This window comes from Caloenas nicobarica, chromosome 6 (genome assembly GCF_036013445.1).
Source record: "Caloenas nicobarica isolate bCalNic1 chromosome 6, bCalNic1.hap1, whole genome shotgun sequence".
Lineage (NCBI taxonomy): Eukaryota > Metazoa > Chordata > Aves > Columbiformes > Columbidae > Caloenas > Caloenas nicobarica.
The window spans coordinates 35,059,191-35,080,673 of record NC_088250.1 but is presented as its reverse complement, the minus strand read 5'-3'; the positions used below and the strand labels follow the sequence as shown (position 1 = coordinate 35,080,673).

The window sequence follows — 21,483 nt, the reverse complement described above, 5'->3', positions numbered from 1 at the left end:
CAGCAGTGGGAGAGCTGACAACTCCAAATGTGTTCTTAACATTTCTTTTTATTTTTATCTTTTTTCCCCAGAGCTTGTGTTATCTTGGGTGTCATATTCCTCCTGTCATCTATATGTATTGTGATCAAAGCTATCCATGATCTTGCGAAGAAGGTGCTTCCAGAAGTGGTAAGGTGATTCATGTTCTTTAAAATGTTCTCTTTATTGCCTACACTGCCAGGGAGACTGAGAAAGGCCGGTGTCTCCTTTCAACAAGCCCCTGTTGAACTCGTCAAAGCTGTAGCAGGTGCGTTTCCTGCCAGGCTGCATATGTTGGTCCCAGTCTTAAAACAGTCTTTTTGCCTTATGTGATGAAGTCCAGTCTTTATGGGGTTTTATAGGCTTGAGCCCGTCTCTTCATCTCCATGGTTACTTTTATGGGCCAAATCTTTCTCAGCATATAATCACTTTATTTATATAGGATGTATATAGGACTGCACATACAGAGAGGAGGTCTCTCTGGGCTTAATGAAAGTAGAAGAATTTTATGAGGAGAATGTTTCCACAGTTTACTACTCAAATGGCTTCAGTATTTTATTTTTAAACTGGAAAAACTGTGGTTTTGGATTGTATTTTTTTGTTTTCCAGCTCTTGCCTCCAATTCCAGAGCCATGTACGAGTAGCAGGAATGAAACAGGTGAGGGGAGCATGCTGGGTGAAAGAGCTGGCTTTTTGACTGGCTCACCGTGGAGCATTCAAAGGGCTTTTCTCCTGCTCTCTGCTTTCTTTTGGTTCTGAAAGCCAGTCCCTACCTGGCCTATAGAGCAGCTCTCCCAGCGGCCTTTCTCTCAGCTCTGCTCTGTCCTGTCCTGCTTGCTTCCTCTCAGTACTGACCGTTAACTTCCCTGAGCTCTGCTCTTCTGAACTAGCAACTCGTTGCCATTTGGCAATGGTTCCACTCCCAGAATATTCTTCCTAATGTGCTCAAACAAAATGGGCTTCAGTTCAGTTATGGTACATACAACCTGACCTGGACCTTTTGCATTCAGCCCTCAGGAAGTCTGGTCTATTTGTAAGTGTGTGCAGACTTTCTCATCAGGGCTTCACCTTGCCAAGTACCACTCTCAACACGTCACTAAAGAGAAACCTAAACACTTTCAACCAGGAAATGGAGGCAGAGCTGGAAAAAAAAATATCCAAAATGGAATTTCACCTTGTTACCCACTGTTAGTAGCGCAAGTGACCTACTGGTTCCTGTGCTCTCATGGAAACTTCCAAGAGGCTGGACAACTACAGAAGCTTATATTCAGTAGTTTAGCGAAATTTGGGCAATGATGAGTAGCTTAGCAAACGCCCGTGAACTAATGCATTATTGAATTTCAGCCAGGTGCATTGTTTGGCTGCAGCTCTCTGTCTTCTCTTTGCGTTTTACTTTTACTCTGTTCCATTCTTCATAATTTACTGTCTCCTCAGCTCTGCCGCATAACAGCACATGTAGTTGTTCACCAGCCTGGTTCTGTCAAAATGATCTAGGTTAACTTAAACACTTGTAATAGTCTGTTCTTAAACTCAACCAAAACATTTTGACATAACTGGGTAAGGGAGTGAGTGTGGGTTTGTGCCAGTGAGGCTGAAGGAGATCCTGATAAGGGTGAGGGGAGACTCTACAGTGATGGCCATCTGAAGGACAACCTCTTAACTTGGCTGTACCCAAAAAGTGCATCTGGCTATAGTGTGACTCCTATTTGGTGAGCAAATGAAATATATAGTCTTGACTTTGTGAAGCAGATGTAAAGAAAGGAGGCTACAATAATAACTAAAATACCCGTTCGGTGAATTTATGTTAGTGTAGATCAGATTAATTTGCATGTCCCAGTCTAATTCATTGTGGGCAAATACCCTACTGATTTCAGCAGTAGGAACAAAAGTTGAAAAAGTGTGGTATATGTATCTCATTCTTCCATCGTTACAGGTACTGTCTACAGGTGAAGGCTCTGTTTCTTACATGGGGAGAAATGTCTCCTATTTGCAGCATCGAAGATATTTACGAATTGCAGATATATTGGACTTCTTTATTTTTAATTTTTGAAATGCGTTTAGAGCAGGAAAAAATGTGAAATCAGAGCTACAGAAAGGTATCCCCAAAGAGAAGATACCATTACATTTCAAGTGTCCTGTAAGAATAATTTGTACAGATCCCTTTTGTCACAGACTGCCTTAGATTCAGACATCACTGTGCTAAAACTGTGTCAAGTTGGTAAAAGTTAGGGTGGATACTGCTTACATTTGACCCAGTATCAGGTTAAATAGATAATTTTGTTCCCGTGACATTGGGCTGACTGTTCTTGCTCATTTAGACACTCAAGTACTACCAAGGGTTTGAAAGATGTGTCTGGCAGGGCACGGACTGTGGCTGACTGGTGGCAGGGTAAAAACCACATGCACACACACAAAGGGTTTTTATACCTTGCAGTTCTGCCTGGAAAGTGGGTTAGAACAAGGGATGAAAAAAGGTGGTACTTCTGTTCAGTGTCAAATGATGTGGCAAGGATTCTTATTTCGAAGTCTTTCAGTACCTCTCACTGTGGGGAGCTGATTCAGAAAGGGTTGCATGACAGGTGAAACTCCTCTGTTTAAACTAAGAATAACACTGAAAAAAAGGGAGACCTTTTTTAGTTCCTTTTAGCTCATTCAGGGAGCATTATAGCAAAGATATTGCCGCAAGTAATGACTGGTGAGGTATTATGCATAAGAGCTGTTACATTAAAAGTATTTTGGGGAAAAGGACGTTGTTTAATAGAGGACTTTTCAGTTGCTCTGGCTGTGCCTGAGTCTGATACTGGTTTGTCTGCATAATGCTCCCTCAGCTGCTCTGCATCTCAACAGAATTAGGCATTCTTCCCCATTGTTTGGGTCTTTGCCGATCAAGGATGTTCCCAGGTGATGTCTCTAGCATCTTAGAAGAGTGGAAATCTGCTCAGATTAAATCAGTAAGGCGAGAAGTTTCTGCCTCTACTCTTTTATTGGGGGTGCTGTCTTCTACTTCATGGACCAATGCTGAACTAATTGCTAATAGAGCTAATTCCTGTAATATCTTATCATGTAATTTAGCTATAATGTGTGGATGTATATGGAAAAATAATAGAACAGCATTTTCTGATAATGGGTTTTTGCATGGCAGTGAAGTAACCACTTCTGCATCAAAATAGTGACCTGAGATATTTTCTGATAGTGATTTCTGAGATTTCATACTAGTGTGCTTCTCTGATGTCAGGGAAGTATCTTAGTAGTGTGAGCAAGAACGGAATATTAATACCAAGGAAAGGTAGTGTAACAAACTGGCATAAAACTTGTGCGAAGATCTCTGTACTAGATTAAGAGGACACATGCTTCAACGTAATCTTCACATGTGAGCCGTAGTCGCATGATTTTTTTGTACAGTTTACGTCTTTATTAGTCTTTCTTGAAGCCAAGTTTGTTGAAGATGTGGATACTTTCAAAGCATCTTGTGAAACTTTAGATGTGTGACTTTAATTTTTAGGGGAGATTATGTGGCTAAAACCCAGTTGGAGGATGTTGCTCTTCATGTTCAAATGCTGAATACAAAGCTAATATTGTCAGTCTCAACAGAAATGGTGTGGAATACATTGCTGTACTGTTTGTGGGAAATTCAAAACTCATATAATGCTAGGGCAGAGCAATGTGACTGACTGTATCTTTCTCAGAACTCTAAAGTCTCTTTTTACATCTTAATTTGTGGTAAACTCCAATGAGTTTATCAGAGTTGAGAACTGGGAGCAGTTCTAATTTCTCTGAGTTCATTTTAATTTGCGTAAGTTTTGGAGAAAATAGCGTGATATGGACAAGTTTAATTTAAGAAATGAAACAGATCAAGCAATTAAATATCTGCCTGCTAATTTTAAGGTGCTGTGATTAAAATCATAAAAGTGTAGTCAGTCACTTCTGAATCATTCTGGATCAATTATACGAAGTTCACTGTGTTTCTTGTTGTGTATAAGATACACTGGTTACTTATCTGTCAGGTCTTAACATGCATGAAGCAAGAAAGATATTTCCTTAGAAAGAATTTATGAGATCTTTAATGTAGAGATTCTGTTGTCCTTGAAGTGGATCTCAGAAGGGTTGCTTTCATGAAAATAATACCAATGAGAAAGGATATAAAATTCACATGATTAAGAAATCATTTTGAATGCTTTTAAAAATGTTTTGAACACAGATTTTATTTTACTTATGTGGACATTTAAAAGCAGGAGTCTTCAGTATTTTTTGTCATGTCATATGATGATTTCAGCTTCAGGTCTGACAATCCTCACCAGGATTCAGAGAAGCAAAAGGAGAATGACAGGGTTACACGATAATGGCATTTCCAGCTCGAGTGCCCCATCCTGTAAGGGGCTTAAATGTCCACAGTTTCTTGTTAAACTGCAGAGAGGAGCTACTTAATTTACAGAACAGGAGCTCAGGTTTAGCTCAGTCAGGCATTTTTCAGTCACCTGTTTGAATTCTCTATTATTCCATGCCGAATGTAATTTTGTTGAAACCCTGTGAATGACAGAACTCCTGATCTGCACTGGCATAGGAGAGGACAATTAGAGCTCCTGACTTTCTGCATTTCTTAATACTGCTTCTGCCTTTCTTTGCTGCTTTTGTTTGGTTTACCTTTTTCTCTGCATTAAGTAAAAATAAATAATAGGTAGTGTGTGTCACTAGATGTGCTTTTAGCACCAGGCAGTGTTTCTGTAGTTCTTTTAAATGCTTCAAAATCTTGGGAATCACAGAAATGGTGCATTTCTCCTTTTAGTTCCCTCGTTCCATACACCAATGACTGTAGTTACCTTTGAAGTAGCCTGTAGGGTGGGATATGAACGATTAGATAAATTAATGAGTTTAAAATATGAATGATATTAATGATAAAGGTTTGGAATGTTGACTCCTGGTAGTGTGTGTGTTTTATGTACAAAACAGCAACTGTGGACATGCTGTGTTGGTCTAAAAGCTGATTTTTGGTCATCACTGGCTTCCTTCATACCTTTCTTTTTTTTTTAGTTTTATATCCATTTTCAGATGGAGAAGCCTTAAGAGCCCACAGGATTCAAGGCGTAGGGATCACCAGGGATTTATACAATACGTCCATTTTTGCAAATTGCACTGAATTGATATTTCTACAGCACTTTAACTGGAGATTCCATCTCGCACAGTTAACAGCAAGTTCAGAAATTGTCACTCTTGGTAAACTTAGGGTTTTCCCTGTGCACAGTACTTTCTATAATAATTAAAAAGAAGCCTCCTTTGAAAAATGACATACTGTGTCAGGAGAGTTGGCCAGTGAATTAATTATACAGTTACTATAGAATTCGACACTTACATCAATTCTATGCTACTTACCATCATGGGGAAAATTTTATTTTCAAGTAATTGAGGTATATATTTATTCTCAGGGTTCAGAACACAATCCCTTGTGCTAGCATTTTCAATATTTGCGGTGCAGAGCGGTGTTTTCTAGCAACTGCTCCATAGAATTCTATTGCTTATTGTGTTTTTAAATGAATTAAATCCTGAAGCCAAGAACTGCAGGGGTGGTGATATGGTAGATACAGGACAAATATCGTAACTGAAGGGATTTATTTGTCCAAAAAGTCTGGAAACCCACAATATTGAATATATGCAGTGGGAAGCATAATGGATTTTTTTTTTCTTCCATGTTTTCTAAGCTTTGGACATTACTTCTAGGGAGTGTCAGAAAAGGTATTAAGGGTCTCTGATTTTTGGACAGAGAAGTGAATGATAATGAAGCTTTCATGTCCCTTCCAGAGAGGATCTGTCTGTCATCTAACCTTACCTTGAATTTGCAGAGATGTTTCATTTTCCTCTGGAGGCAGATTCGAGTGGGGGTGTGTATTCAGACGCAGTTACTGCACACATCAACACATACGTATAAATCACTTTCTTTGTCAAGCTGTGGCCACCATTCTCATTTGCTTGAAAATATTTTTAGTTCAAGCTTTCTTATTTTATGGATTTAGAGATGTGATGACATTTCCGCTTGCCTTGGAACATGTTTGTTTTCAAGGAAATCTTACTGTTTCTCTCCTATCCTTATCATATAGCTAGGACACTCAGATATTTGGGTATGATTTCCTGTAAAAAGTAGGTGTACTTGTGCTGTATAGAGCCCATATGGGGCCCTGAGCCATTCTCAGAATTTTTAAGTGACACTGTCTTAGACTTTCTATGCATATGCTATACAGTGGATCTGCCAAAGCACCATGCATATTTTTGCAATGAAGAGTAGCTGTGAACATGCAATTGTACACCTGGAAAACTTTGAAAAAATACTGAAAGATCCCAAAGTCCAAAGACAACAATTTTTTTTTTTTTACAGGAAAGAGAGCTGTGCCATTATAGCATGAGAACCTTACAGCTACAAATTCCACTTCTTTCTGTGTTGTTCTGTTTTTTGTATAGCTGGGAATCTTTATTCTTTGAGGGTCTGCTTCAGCATGACATGCCACAGTTATTAGTTCCGTTTCTTTTTTTTTTTTTTTTTCCCTTTGTTCCTAATATACTTGCTGGAAGTATTAGAAGCAGGCCAGCTGCTCTTCTTTCCGGGGTGTTTGGAATTAAGACTTCTGATAATTTTAGCAGTTCTTCAATACACCTGACTTGCAAAGCTAATTAGTGTTTGACATTTGGAATATAAAACCTTCATTCTGTTTATCCTTCCAATTAATTTAAAGTTAATATTTCTCAGATCGTGTAATTTTAGCATTTTTTTTCTAGAATGTTGAGTGTTGAACCTAAAATAGAATTGCTTCTTGTTGGCTCAGATTTACTATGTTTTTCTTTCCCCTAGCTATCAGAATATTTCTCCTATTGTTACTCACAGCATTTGTTCTCCAGCCTGTGTTAGCTGTAATAAGATAATTCCCACTAGGAAAAGGAATTACCATTCCTTTATTGATGTTTCAGAGAGCTGTAGCCACAGCCAGTACTGACCCTGAGGATTTGGTACACACCACTTTTCATTACAAGTAAGGAAGAAAAGTGATATTTTGCATAATCTTGATGATGTCATGCTTGGATTTTTGTGTAAATTTTAGTGTGTTTTTTTGATGTTTTGTGAATATATTGAGAAAGGAGATAAAACTAATTTAAGCATAGGTTTCGAGCATTTGCTGGTATTAACACCCACCATCTGCCCAATAAAAATCCTTTTTCATTTACCCCTTTACCTTCTTCATGTCAATTACAATATATTCTGGGGTAGCGGAAATGTCATTTAAGTGTAAGTGGCGTATTTTATTTTGATGGTAACCACAAAGAATTTGCAAACCTTTTGTTGTTTGTTAAAGAAGGCTAAAAAAGCCCAGCCCAGCCACACTGAGAATGACTGTTTTAATTTCACCTGGGGTTGTAAATCAATATCCATTTACTATTCCGTTCCTGCTTGCATTTCCCTAGGTAATAGTATAACACAGGTTATGTCAATGCAGTTTGGCATTTGTCCTCATTAGGGTGGCAAAGGACACTATTTGGCAAGAGTAAGCAAGCATCATGCCATATTTCTGACATTTCCTGCAGAACAAAGAAGGAAAAATGTAATCAGTTTGTGTACGAAAGACACGCAGCACATCTGATGTGGCGCCTCTGCTTTTATAAATGAAATCACTTGAAAGATCAGGCTCATGTAATTCTATCGTACACTATTGATTGCAGTTGGAATGGGGAGCTAGGAGTGGCATAGTGTAGCTTTATGAGATCTAATTTATTTAGTAATTTAATTGTTCATAATAAATACGTCATAGATACATTTAACAATGTGAACAGTTGACTTATAGCTCAGTGCCAATATAGCAAAAAATAGTTGTGATTATACAAATGTAATACATGTCCTTACACTTCCTTCGCTGTACATTTCTAATCTCTCATATATAGAGAGGGAATTTATTGCTTACCCTTTCAAGTCAAAGTACCTTGTACATTAATTATACATTAGAATCCTGTTTTATAACTGTTACCTATTATGTATGGTTTGGTGGTTTGGTGTTTGGCTGTAAACAATTAATTTAACCCTAAAATATGCATGCTGCTTATGGGTTGGTGAGAATGTTGTGGATACTTGGAACCAGGCTTAGGAAAAACATATCAGCTGCTCTCTGTTCAAGTGATTGGTGAAAATTCTTATTTCCAGACTTTTTCATGTTGATGAGAAATAAAAGTTGGCACCTGCTGCTGGGTAGGTTATGCAAAATGTATTGCTGGTCTCAGTCCTCTGCTAGTTGTACAAATGGCAGTCTGACTAGGGAGCGCTTCCCAGGGTGGACAAATACCATTTGAAGTTATGTTTTATAGCTCTCTAATGCTAAAACAATGTAGATGAATTCTGGGGAAATGGGAAGCCAAGTTTCAAGCAGTTCTAAGCTCACCTAAGACAGTTCTTGGGAGCTCATCGCCCCTTGGTTCCTGGCCCCGGTGCCCCCGCTGTGGCATTCAGCGCATCCTTTATCTGTTTCTTGAAGTGCTCTGCACTGTGGAATTGCTTTGTCACAGCACTTCAGCACCAAAGATACAAGTTTAAACATCCATAAGAGGTGTGGTGTGTTGGGAGGTTTTTTTGTGCTAATAATAGATCTTTATATCTCCATGTGAAGACTGTCTGCTACTTGAGTCAGACACGGGGCTGTTGGTTTGTTTTCTGACAGTGAAGTGCGATTAAAACTCTTGTTGCTTTTGAAGTTAGCTGGTGAGAGAGACCGTCGGCTTCCCATAAGCTCCTTCTAGACTGATTATATAAAATGTTTATTATTTGGGAGAAAGTGATAGAGATTTGGATTTTTTGTTGTTGTTCGTATTCAAAACATCTCAGTTATTATCTATATAAACAGAATCCTCAAGAGGAGAGAGGAGGGAAACCAGTGCTTTTTGGTTAAATAACACGCTCCACAGAGGGACTTTTAGCAATGCGATGGCTGATGTGAGAGCTGCTGAGGGAGCTGGAAGAGCGGGAGGCGCTGGAAAGCGTGTGGAGGTGGGGATGTGGAGCAGGGGGGCAGCAGACCCTGATGGACACAGGGGAGGATGGTGACAAGTCAGCTAGAATGAAGAAGGGTCATTGTCGGGACCTGTGAGACAGATGGTGAGTCGCAGTGATGGGCAAAATTAATATTTAACAGCGCAAACTCAGCTCAGTTGGGGCTAGCCATGACATTGCTCCTGCCAACAGCATCTGTAGCGTTCCAGAACGTGTCCCTACCTCCTCAGCCAAGAGGAGTGAGGCTCAGCAGAGAAGAGGTGCACCACCACGAGACACCAGCTTCTCTGGGAAAGGAAAAAATGGCTTGAGAAAAGTGGGACCAGTAATTCCCAGCTCCTGTGGGAGTGGGGAGGTGGTTCAGCCTCTGGCCAGTTCAGAGAAGAAGTTACGAGGAGGGCAGAAGGGTGGCAAGAAATCTGCAGCTGGTGGGTGCAAGAGAAGCAGCTTGTTTTGGGGTCACACTAGAATGAGCTGCCAAGGATGGCCAGAGAGGAGGATCATACACAGATTTTAATATTGTATGTGTTGTGACCACTGGAGAGGAACACTGAACATGCCGCCTTCCTCCCGTACCAATGAACACCATTTTACTCAACACTGAACACTTCAGATGAAATGAGAACGTTTTTACATCCCAGAAGGGGAAGTAAAAGGGCTGTAATTAAAGGGGAGGGGGCGGAGAAGAGTTGGTAGAAATAATATATGAAATCAGGGCAAAGTTTTTAGGGTCAGATTTGGCGAGATGCATTCTAGGAAAAGATTAGGAGCACAAATCAGCTGAAATTTAGTTACTAGGCTGGGAATTGGGTTAAAATATCTCCACCTAATAAGCCAAGCACTGAAACATCCCCCGTGGCTTTTTTTGAGTTTCTACAGTAGATTCAGAAAGAGATCAAAGTCACATCATCATCAGCAAATTTTCCTTAGGCCATAAGATTACTGCTGCTTTTTGGTGAGATCCTTGAAAGTAGGGACAGAACTGTTGTCACTTTTTTTTTCACCCCACTTCTCAGCTGCGCAGGGCGTTTGGGTGAGATGGAGGAAAAGCTGCCTGCTGACTTCTGTTATTCCTTCCCAGGACTGAAAACAGAGCATCCTAGGAAAGCTTTCTTTTGGGAAACGGTCACAGCATAGAATCTTAAATAACTCTTAAGTAGAGACATTGCAGCTGTTAGAGTGCCATGCAATGAGGTGGCAGGCCAGGACGGGCACCTCGCTTTGTGGACAGTGCGGTTTTATACACGAAGCCATCTAATAATGTATATGTGTCCTTAATTAAGGTCTCATGTAATGAGGGAATACGATGAAAAGAAATGGAGAAGGAAAGAGCTTCACTTACCACGGTGAGAAGCCTTTATCATATGGAAATGATCATAATTTAAATTTTTATCATCTGTCACAATTTGCGGCTGCTTTAATTAAACTAACACCAAGGACATGTACGTGAGTGTGGCTGGATGTGCTCCTTGCTCTGAATGACTGTCAGATGGGCAGGCACGGGGTACGGGGAGGGCACGGCTGCGGGGAGATCCGGAGGGATGTGCTGCCAGATGGCCAGGCTGATTTTATTAATTTAGCCCTCCATTATGGCTTCCCTTTTCTTCATTTCTCCAAAGGATGAGCTAGTTTAATGGGAATCATTTCACAGCCACAGTATGACGTGTTTAACTCTTCAGAGCCCGGAGCGCTGCAGCAAAATACGTGTGTCTGTCGTGTGTCCCATCAGCCGGCTCCAGCTCCAGCGCAGCAGCTTAACCCTCAGCAGCCCTCCCTCAGGTAATTTGTGGAATCCCACTGTCTAAAACTGGTCCCAGCTCTGACCAGTGCAGCACAGTAGCGCCAAGGCAGTGATTTGATCCGTTCCTCTCCCATTACTGCCTCTCTCAGGCAACACGCTGCAGGGCCTGCCCAGGCTGCCGGGCTTCGCCATGTGTGCTGATCTCTTACATCGTCTTACAACATTCTTGTTAGTGGCAAGTAGCCTCATTCTTCTTCTTCCAGCTCTTGGGTGCCTGGACACCCAGAAAGCAAAGCAAAATACTGAGGAATGTGAATTTACAGTATTTTTTTTTCCCTCTTCAGTTGCTCAGTTACTGTGTTATCTGCTGCCTCCCGGTGGCTGTTGTGCAAAGCTGCACACAACTGGAGATCATTACTTACATACCATCTAGATTTAGAGTTTTAGAGATTAAAAACGTGAGTATAATCTTCCAAAAAAATATATTTGGCACAGTCTAAAGCAAGAAACTGCTGAGGTGTTTGCATTAAGAGCAGGTTTTTTAACTTCTTCCCTTTCTGTGTCCACCGTGATAACAAAGGACCTTCAATATGTCAGGTCTTCTGCATTATCAGTGGCTGTTGGATCAGTATTAGCAATGAAATGAGCTTGTCTTTGTGATTCAATGAAAACCCAAACATATGAAGAATTTCTAGTTTCTGAATCCTCTAAACAAGCCTGTTAATTAATTCACTTTATGAAGTGATTCAGAAATCTGTATCACAGATGAGGCATTGATGTATTCTAGACTAATTTTGTGCCTAGACTCAATTAGGTCACAACCACATAGCCAGAATTAATAGCAAGATGTATTTCCACATACCGTGAGTTTAGTGACACAGGTAGGAAAAAAACTGAATTCACCCCAAAAATCTATGGTACGTGCTGTGACAATTAAAAACCAAACCAGCTCAAAATAACGTCCCATGCAGGGGATGAAATCTTATGCTGTAACACAGGGGTAAAGCTTAGCAGCTTCAAGATTCTGAATTCATACTTGGACTTTTGAGCATTCGTATCAATAATTTTCAAAATCTGTTGTATTGAGATTCATAGGGGGTTTTTTCCAAATTATGTGAATTTGTAATTGTTTGCAGGTCCATCCCCAAGAATTTCATAGGTGTAGGAAAACTGCATTTCATCAGCCCAAGGCTGACAGTAACCTGACTTCTGATAGCAAAGCAGTTTACCTCCACGAGGTCTGCAACATTTGGTTCTGCGCGAGTGGCAAAGCTTGTGCTTTGCTGAGGAGGAAGATGAAGATGAGGTAGGGATGCCTGGGAGTCAGCAATAAGTTTTTGGAGAGTCTGTGGGGTGATGATGAAATAGGAGGCCTCACACAGTGATTGACCGTTGGCAAATGAGATGCAAGAGAACTGGCATTCGGACCGCAAACTTGGCAGGCTGGGATAGAAAGGATTACGTTGATGGAGCACCACTTTCTGCTTCAGATTATTCTGAAGTCTTACATGTATGCTGTATACTGAATATTAGGTAAAGTACCTAATATTACATGGGATTAGATAACGGTAAGACTAATCAGAATGTGTCAGGCTATCAAAGTTAATTCTTTGGGCTCAGTGTATATACATTTTTGAGAAAGATGCACAAAATTTAGAGGCGCAAATTTGACAAGGATCTCAAATTTCAAGTGCTTTTTGCAAAGCTTATCCAGACTTTTGGAGCTTTGTTGTCATTTCAGATCTTCTGAAAGCTCCCAGTTTTTCTTGCTAGGCTGACAGCAAGCAAATATCCCCAGTCCTTCCTTAGTCCTTCACTGGTACTCCAAAATTGCCTGGGTATTTTCCAGTTGTTTTGTTAGATTAATTTTACAAATGCTTTTTATCCTACTTTACCCAGTGCTTGAGTTCTGTGTTCTTAGTGCTTCTATTTTACTCTCTTTTCCTAAGTGCATTTTGTCTTCATATTCAATATCATATCAGGACTAGAGAGAATGAGCTCATGACTGAGAGTGAATGAAGGAGATTTTGAAAATTATATGACATTAAAAATTGTATAAAAAATATATTGAATGATTTATTTAGGGATGCGAGTACATTATACTAGTAATTTAATTCCCAGTATCTTCCTAAGCAGCTTTTGAAACCATTTTTTGATTTCTTCGGGTTTTGAATTGCTGCTAAAATAATGAAAATGGATGGAGCTGATGATGAATCATCATGACAATGTTTACTATCAACGGGGATTTTTGCAGAGTATTTTAATCAGTAACAGGGTCCCAATGACACTGGCCCACTTAAACCTGCAGGTAAAAAAATATATATATTCTTAGTATTTCCTTTATTTGTACTGATGCTGCAGCAGCTTAAATTAAAGCTTCTGTTAAGGGTAATGAATGAATCTATTCCCAAGCTCCGTGTTTAGATGGCAGGGAGGCATCCTCAGAGCTGGCCTGGGCTTCTCTGCACAGCCCTCTGAGGGTACTTTATTGCGATGCTGGTGTTTCAGCACCCAGGAGTGTTTCCTCCCACCACAACCAAACACAAAATGGTCAGCAGATAGAGGTAGGTGCCTCCAGATGACCTTTGAGAGAATCTGTGTTAAACAATAATTAATTGCTTTTATTTGCCCTGCATAGACATACAGCTTTCTCTTGAGGGAGCCTCGGGAGCCCATGTTATACATTCAAATTAAGCAATGTGGATGTTTCGGGAGCTGTGAAATTGAAGTCTGTGGAAAAATTGTTTTCTAACAAAGAGCTAAGCATGACTTTGCACATCAGTATCAAAAGTCTTATGAATGTAGCTTGCACCAGACTTTTACCTTAGGAGAAGGAAACCAAACAAAACCAAAGCAAGTGCAGAATCAGAAACAATACTAAATGGTTATTTCTCACATCAAAAATCAACAGAGGTCTGGTAAGTGGGATTCTCCTCTCAAGCCTTCCTCCTGCCTGGGAGGACTTCATCACTGCCCGCACTGGACACTGGATTCCTGGGCAGTCTGCAGACAGCCCTGCAGGTACAGAACCTCCTGATTCGGAGGAGTTTGGGTCAATTCTAAATTTGTTGCTTGGAACCATCATTAATTATGTTTGCAAAAGCAACTACAGACGGCAACAGAAATAAAATAAGCACCAGCTGTCATGCAAGTCATAACTCAGGAAATCTTTTTCTCAGGTGGTATCCTTCAGTGGCACAAATAATTGCACAATAACTAGTACAACTTGTCATTTAATATATGAAGCATGACTAGAAGATATACTAATGTCTGACATTTTTTCTTTCAGGATGATTTTCTGTATAGTGTCTCCGTTTTAAGTGGAATCCTTTGCACTGTCTTGGCTGTAATCAAATTTATGCTGGGAAAGGTCCTTACAAGCAGAGCGCTGATAACCGATGGTGAGTGTGAAGTTGATCCTGCTGCATTTATAGACTTCTCTAGGGAATGTTGCAGACCCCTGCACGAGGGCAACTGTGAAAGAGCATTGAAATAAGGTGGCCACTGGGAAATGGGAAACAAACAAACAAACAAAACCCCAAAACCCAACGCAGAACAGTCCGTGATAGCATTCGCTTCTTGCATAGATACCGTGGCTGATATGGGCATGTCTGGTGGAAGCCAAACAGTTAATGTGTGGATAGTAAGCAATAACAGAGTTAGAAGTAGAGCATATAATAAATTAGGTGCGTATTAGTTGGAGGTGAGTCTACAGAGGGGGCATAAGACACCAGTTTATGTAGCTCTGGTTAATCACATCCATCCTTGCTGCCTATGGTAATGAGTTTCAGCCCTGCAGTTAAATCCTAGCAGAAGACGCCTCCCTGCCATCATTCATACACACCCCCTGTAGAAGGAATTTGCCACCGTAGTGTTTTTCCTGCCACTCGCTTGGTAGAGCTGGTTTAACATTGCCCATGTGAGACGAAACCTTTGCCTTTGCCGCCTGCCCTGCCCGGGTTTGGCACAAGGTGAATCTCGCCCGCTGTAGCCGTAGAAAACCTCCCTGCCATGACTGTTGGCTCAGGTGCATAGCACCTCACTTCTGTTGTTTTGAAAACTATGTTTAAAGGCATATTTTAAAGGCAGCTTCAGATACACCTCTTGCGGACAAGGCTCAAGCTTTTGAGTCTTCACAAAGCCACGGAGATCGGCTCTGCAAACAAGAGAGGCCACAATGATGGCGAAAGTTTCACAGTGCCCTACAAACCTCTACCAGATTTTATCTGCAAGCACGGGCCAGTTTGAAATGCTCCTTAAACATACACGGTGGGGTGTTAATGATGCACGGATTGTGATAGATAAATTACTTTGCTAAAGATTTCACTTTAAGGAAATTCAGTTTTCAGCTTACTCTAGGGATACATACAATTGCTTTATTTTAAGTAACTTATACTCAGATTTTTTTTTGGTAATGCATGATAACACACGAGTATTTATATTTTACATCGTCCCACTTATATAAATTCTTCATAAGTATTTGTATTTTTAAATACAAGATAAGCAAAAAAGGCATCAAATCAGCAGTGCAGGGGTTATGGCAAAGCTACTGTCTCCCTGCATTTGTGATTCCCTCCCAACAGACCACACTGCTCAGTGATCTTATTCTTTACTATGGACTCTGTCACCTCTTCAGGCATCATGAAAGAGATCCCCAGCCTGCAAAAAGGATTCGGGAAAGGATCCTGGGAGCTACAGACCAGTGAGTCTGGCTGCCTTCGCTGTCACCGTGCAAGTGGGACATGTCAATCCTTTCAGAATTCTGTCCAGGCAGGCAGACGATTAACCCTCCCTTTTGAAAAATGTAGCTTGTTTTTATAACAGAGCAGTTTTTTCAGACAATATATTAGCTGAAAAATTCCTGAATAGCTCTGAATTGGTCTCCTGTATGGCACAGAAATATCTTCCCCCATAATTACATCCTTGTGCTAATTATATTGCTTCTGAGCTGGAGATTGCTCATTCTTTGATTAAAAAAATTAGGGAACAAAGTATACAATTAGCTCGGTCTGGTTTTTCTCTCTCTTTTCTCTCCTTCACAACTACTTTAGAAAATGTAGGAGGCTGATCTTACCATGTGTGGTTAAATATCTTCTTTCACAAGATATATTTACATATATACTTGATTTATTAACAATCAGTAGGAGACAATGTGATTCAGCAGCTGAGACAGATTTAGCACTCCCTTGCATACCTTTTTTTAGTGTTTTCTGTTTCCTGCTAATTTACCTCTTGCAATTACTGGCTGTAGACCAACAAACTGTTTTGAGTAGTAAGAGCATACATTTTTTCTTTCTGAAAAATAAGTTTATTTTCAAAACAGCAAATTCTCTCTCGTACCTGTCAATCTCTATTAATGACTTTTTTTAAAGAATAATTTTATTTTAGAGTTGAGCTTGTCTCTTTAAAGCCTAAAGGTATGAATCCTGATAAGACAAAATGTTGTTTGTGCAATTTATTTATAGCAAAAGTCTTTTGGATAATAAAACCAGCCCTTCCTATCTTGAATTTTGTAACATCTCGGAGGACAAATGCAGAGATGTGCCAGTTGGGTGATGTCAGCCAACTTTTCTGTAAGTTTTCAGATACCTGTTTCCTTCCCAGATTTAGCCACCTGTTTTTTCCTGTTCGAGCCCTATCCACAGCACGTGGGGTCTGGATTAATACTTGCAGCCAGCATGTGATTTCCTGCCACACCAGCAGAGAAAGGTTTGACTGAAGAAGAGAAAACAATTTCCTTAGGAAGTCGCTTTTAGATCATTTGAACTGTCAGCCAATAATGGCAAGAAAATGTATCATTCCTGCCTTTTGCATATCATGCTGATGGATACTGACTGAAGCTGGAGCAGGGGAAGTAACACTGGTTTATAGTTTATAGGTAATTAATTTATACTTAATCTTTTTTATATATATTCACACAATATATATATATTTCTTCAACCCTTATTAGCAGTACAAGTTTTATTGCCTGGGAATAAAAAGGGACCAGCGTTCTAGATGCTCTAGACTAGAGTGTTGACAGAGTAATTGTATCTGTTTTGGTTAAACTATAGGGTTATAATTAATCCATAATCAGGCATTTACATGCAATGCCTGTGATGCCAATTGTACAGTCTGAAAAAAAAACAACCCCTTTTTCTTTGCAGGGCTGTGTGCTGTGTTCTGCCTCAGACTTGCTGAGTAATAAGTGCTGTTCTTTGGCCAGGTTTCCTTTGCATTTAAACACCTCCTGACAGGGATCTGGTGAATCTTAATCACAGTATTGATGGTTTATACAGGTATTTCAGCTGTACGGATACATAGGAAAGGTCAATTTTTAGCTACGTTTTTCAGAAAGACTTAATGTGGTCTAGGTGAGGACTGGCTGTAGGAGGTTTGGATGAGACATTCAGGAATAAGTGTCATGTACATGGTGGTTGGGAGTCGTGGGGAACAGGGAAAAAACTGGGTACGTACTATAAGCAGCAGCTCACAACAGTTGACTCACCAAGCAATATAGAATATTCCATATTTGATTTTTCAATTGTTAACTAGGTTAAATATTATATGTATCTACCAAATGAATGCATTGTCAGTGACCTTTTTTTTGGTTTTTTTTTAGTAGAACAACAGTGATGTCTTTTGGGTTATTGAATAAAAAAAAAAAAAACAGAGAAAAGGAATTTGAGGAAAAATAATGAACACAAAGAATGATTTAAACTCCAAAACAATAACCAATCAAAGAAGAGGTGAAGGAAGAATTTGCATTAATTATTCCAAAAGCTCTGGGAGGATTTTGAAGGGAGAGGCTCGGAGACAAAGACAAAGGTTTTTAAAAAGAAAGAGGAATCTAAAAGGATGTTCATAAAAATTGTGAATAATAAATACAAAGCTCCTGTGATATGTCTGAGGCATAAATGGAAAATATTTTTAAGGTTATACTGTATGTCTTCCCTAATGCATTCAGCAGTGTATGCAGCTCTAAGCTGTAGTGCCAAATACATGTAAATAACTATGTGGAATGGGGTAAAAAGCTTGAAGAGAAGGTCTTTGAAACGTTATTGTGCAAAACTCAAAAATGCTTCATTCCTGACAATGAGCTGTATGAGAGATAAGTGCTTGACTGTCAGAGCCAAGGTGCAGCAAGCCCAGCATTTTGAAGGAATGTTGCTGTTTGGACAATGAGCATTGAGAGGTGAAAGCTAGAACCACGATTTGGGACTAAACAGAGAATGAAAATATTGGGGCTGACCAAATCAAGACATGTAGTGCAGCAAAATCACTGTGAAGTTATTTCTATCAGACGTGACAACTGACAGAGGTCTCACAATGTACTGCCAGACACCAAATGTTCTCTGTGTCCTTAGTGCGGTGCCAGCACTGCCAAGCGGCTCCTGGGGGTCTGTCCCTCTCTGGTGACACTGGAATAACAATTCCTTGTCTCCCTGCAGGTCACCTCTTCTTAGGAGAGATGGTTAAAGCAAATTCCTTCAGATTTTGTTCTTACTTTCATATTTTTTTTCCCCTTCTAGGTTTCAACTCTCTTGTAGGTGGAATAATGGGATTTTCCATCCTTCTCAGCGCAGAAGTTTTTAAACACAATTCTTCTGTCTGGTTTCTGGATGGCAGTATAGGAGTTTTAATTGGACTCACAATATTTGCCTATGGAATCAAGTGAGTATCTCCTGCTAGCAGATATTTTGGTATGTCCAGCAGATGGGCTGTCTGGTTAACGTAATAAGCCGTAGCTCTTAAAGGCTTAAGTACCTCCAGCCGAATCAGTCACTGGAATTTATTATAGCAGCTGCCAATACTAAGGGAGAGTGTATGGAAAGGGATAAAAGATTCTGTGTTTCACACCAGTTGGAAAGAAGCCAGGCTTAAAAAAGAAATTGGAATAACTTTTAGAATACTTTTGTATACCTGAATTTGGAAATACAGGCTTTGAGGTATTTTAAAAAAATAACCAAAAATCCTGGATGAGAATCCCTCCGTGCTGTCTTTGTGGCACATTTCTAAGCACTGGGTTTTTTTCCAAAGGAAGTGTAGGTTAAAGGTGAGGTCCCCAAGTTTACAGAATGACCTTGCTGGTGATTTCCATCCTAGCCCTACCCTGTCACGACTTCTGAACTGAAGGTTAGCCAGTCGTGTTTCAAATGTTGTTTCTGTTAAATTTTAAGGTGCTTTTTTGAGTCACGACACCAGAAATAGAATAAAATCAAGTGAAGCTCTGCCATGTGCTTCATTGCTGCCATGATTTCCCTCAACTGAATGAACTCTGGGAGTTTTGCATTTTATTCTGCCTTCTGCCATAAGAGAAAGGGGGACATGTAGCATCTTGGTTAACTGGAATGGTGCCTCTTGAGAAGCAGACTGTGGCCACGCTACAGTAGCCGTCATCTGGAAGCTGTGTGGTTATTTTTTTTAACTTGGAAAATTAAATGAACATGTTAATGGGAAATACTATTCTTGGAAAAATAACTATAATCACTACTTCCATTGTAAAACTAGCTGTTCTGGAAAACCATGGAGTAAATCTATACAAAATTATTTATTTAAACATACCAAAGAGCATCTAAAGTGTTTTGTGCAGCCACTATAACTCATGCTGCATACACACCATCGGTCTGCTCTGCTCAGCCGTTGCGTCACCAAGACACAGCGAAGGCTCATGAAGGATAAAACTAAATTCTGTTTTGGCAACTACCCGATTTGACAGTTTGTGAAACTGCTGCAAATCTCCTCTCATGTCAGATGGCTCCTGCCAGCAGCAGCCTGGTGTGAACGAGGCTGCGACCAGAGTCCCTGTCCCCTGAGTCCCTCGGTGGCTGTGGTGCGGTGCAGTTTTTCTCCACGCAGTTTGTTTTACGCTCTCTTTTGGGCAGAATTAATTGCGGGACAGAATTTATTCTGATGAGGAGGGAGCAAGATAAGGCTGTTACTGCATGAGTTCTTTTTTGTTATTTGTAAAATAAATCAATATTTACAGGTCAATACAACAGCCCAGCTCCAGGGCTTTCCTATGCCTCTGCTTCAACACTCCTGTGCTTTCCTCTGCAGGTTGCTTATCGATATGATACCCCGTGTAAGGCAAACACGCCATTATGAGATGTTTGAGTGAAGATCACACCCTCTTCTTTGTCAGGACTGTAAAACTACAGCATTGTACGTTTTGGCAAGTGGTGCCAATGGTATTTTACTAAATATGCAGTTTGTTTCCCGTGGTCTGTTTATGTTGAAGTTCGTTTTAATGGGAAATCTCTCTGTAAAATTGGCAAATGTGCACACTGCTTGCAATTCAGCGAAACAGCATTTTTTTTTCCATGTATGCTATTGATTCCTGTGACAATAGAAAACATGCAGTTTGCAGTTTTAAAGTTTTAACCCAGCTGCAATGTTGTATATTCTAGAGTGAAAGTGTTCTTAATGATGTGATGAGCCTGTGGGTAAAGAAGTGCCAGTTTGAGATTTTTTTTTTTTTTAATTAGTTTTTTTTCCTGGCCTGTATTTTCCCAAACACATTCTGCAACAGAAGTACAATCCTCGCTAACCTCTTCAGCCAACAGAGTATCCTATGTAGAGTCTGGACACCAAGAGCTGTGTTGCTTAAAACACTTAAGTAGCTATTTCCTCCCCCTCATTCAAAGAGACACAGAAAGAGCAGGTACAAACCTTTCTGTGACCAGAGAGATACTTAATTTTAGTCCTAAATTAACTGAAACGATACCTCTTCAATTTAAATTCTATTTTTTCTTAATGAGACACTGTTCATAGCTTTGCATGGACCAAACAAGCACACCCACGGTATTACTGTGCAGACCAAAGCCAAAAAGTTGTGCAAGGAAGAGGAGCTGCTTGAGGAATGGGATTCTCGTTTTCTGTTATACTATATGCGGATGTACGTGACTCTGTGGTTGCTCTGTAGTCTGATGATGGCACAGCAGTGGCTCAATCTGGTGGTGAGATACAGATCTATTTATTAGATTTAGATTGTCCTGTAAAGTGTTGCTCACCTTCCATCACACATCTTATATATTACTTAATAGCAGGTTAAATGATCAAAGAATCATGATGTATAATCAATAAAACTGGTATCTATTTTATACAGTATCTGTAAGTAACATTTGAAAACTATTTCCAGAATGTATCATAGAACAAAGTCTTCCTGTATAGCAGCCTATTAAACTGGAGTCTCTGGCTACATCCATTTTCTCTTTTATTTTATATGTTCCAGGTTGGTTTTCACAACACAGAACCAGTATTGTTGCTCCTGTTTATCACAGGTGGATAACAGTCCACTGTAGAGTTTAAAATAGGACGACGGTGAGTAGTGAAGTAGCCAGACATGCCCGTTTATAGCTACATGGCAGCAGACTGCATAAGCTAGAGGAGATATATGAGACTGTTCAGTGACTGAGGTACAATGGGGACACTGTTGTTTTGTTTTGTTTTTTTACTGGTGCCTTGTGATGCTAAAACCATATTTCCCATCATGTGTCACTTAGCAAGTTCTCAGCCAGAGCCTTAAGGCTCTTTAAAAGCCAGCTCTCAATGATCTGTGTAGGAAGAGACCACCCAAGGGTGTCACTGACCTGACCGTTCCCATGGGAGGTGCACAATGTTGGAAAGTTGACACTTAGTTCTGCTTGAAACAGAAAATTCTTTACAGCAAAATGAATTTTGTTCTGCTGCTATAGTTTGTCTACACATAGTTTGGATAAATATTTACACG

The 21,483-nt window shown here is 40.0% G+C and overlaps 1 protein-coding gene across 1 annotated transcript in view; it reads left to right on the top strand.

Annotated features, from left to right (window-relative positions):
• Positions 1–19,900, top strand: part of TMEM163 (transmembrane protein 163) — a 91,757-nt gene extending 71,857 nt beyond the window's left edge. The window contains exons 5-8 of the mRNA XM_065638173.1: positions 72–168; positions 14,062–14,173; positions 18,284–18,425; positions 19,812–19,900. Coding sequence (XP_065494245.1) covers positions 72–168; positions 14,062–14,173; positions 18,284–18,425; positions 19,812–19,872 — 412 coding nt within the window. The 3' untranslated portion in view covers positions 19,873–19,900. The remainder of the gene's footprint in view (positions 1–71; positions 169–14,061; positions 14,174–18,283; positions 18,426–19,811) is intronic.
• The last annotated feature ends 1,583 nt before the right edge of the window (positions 19,901–21,483 follow it).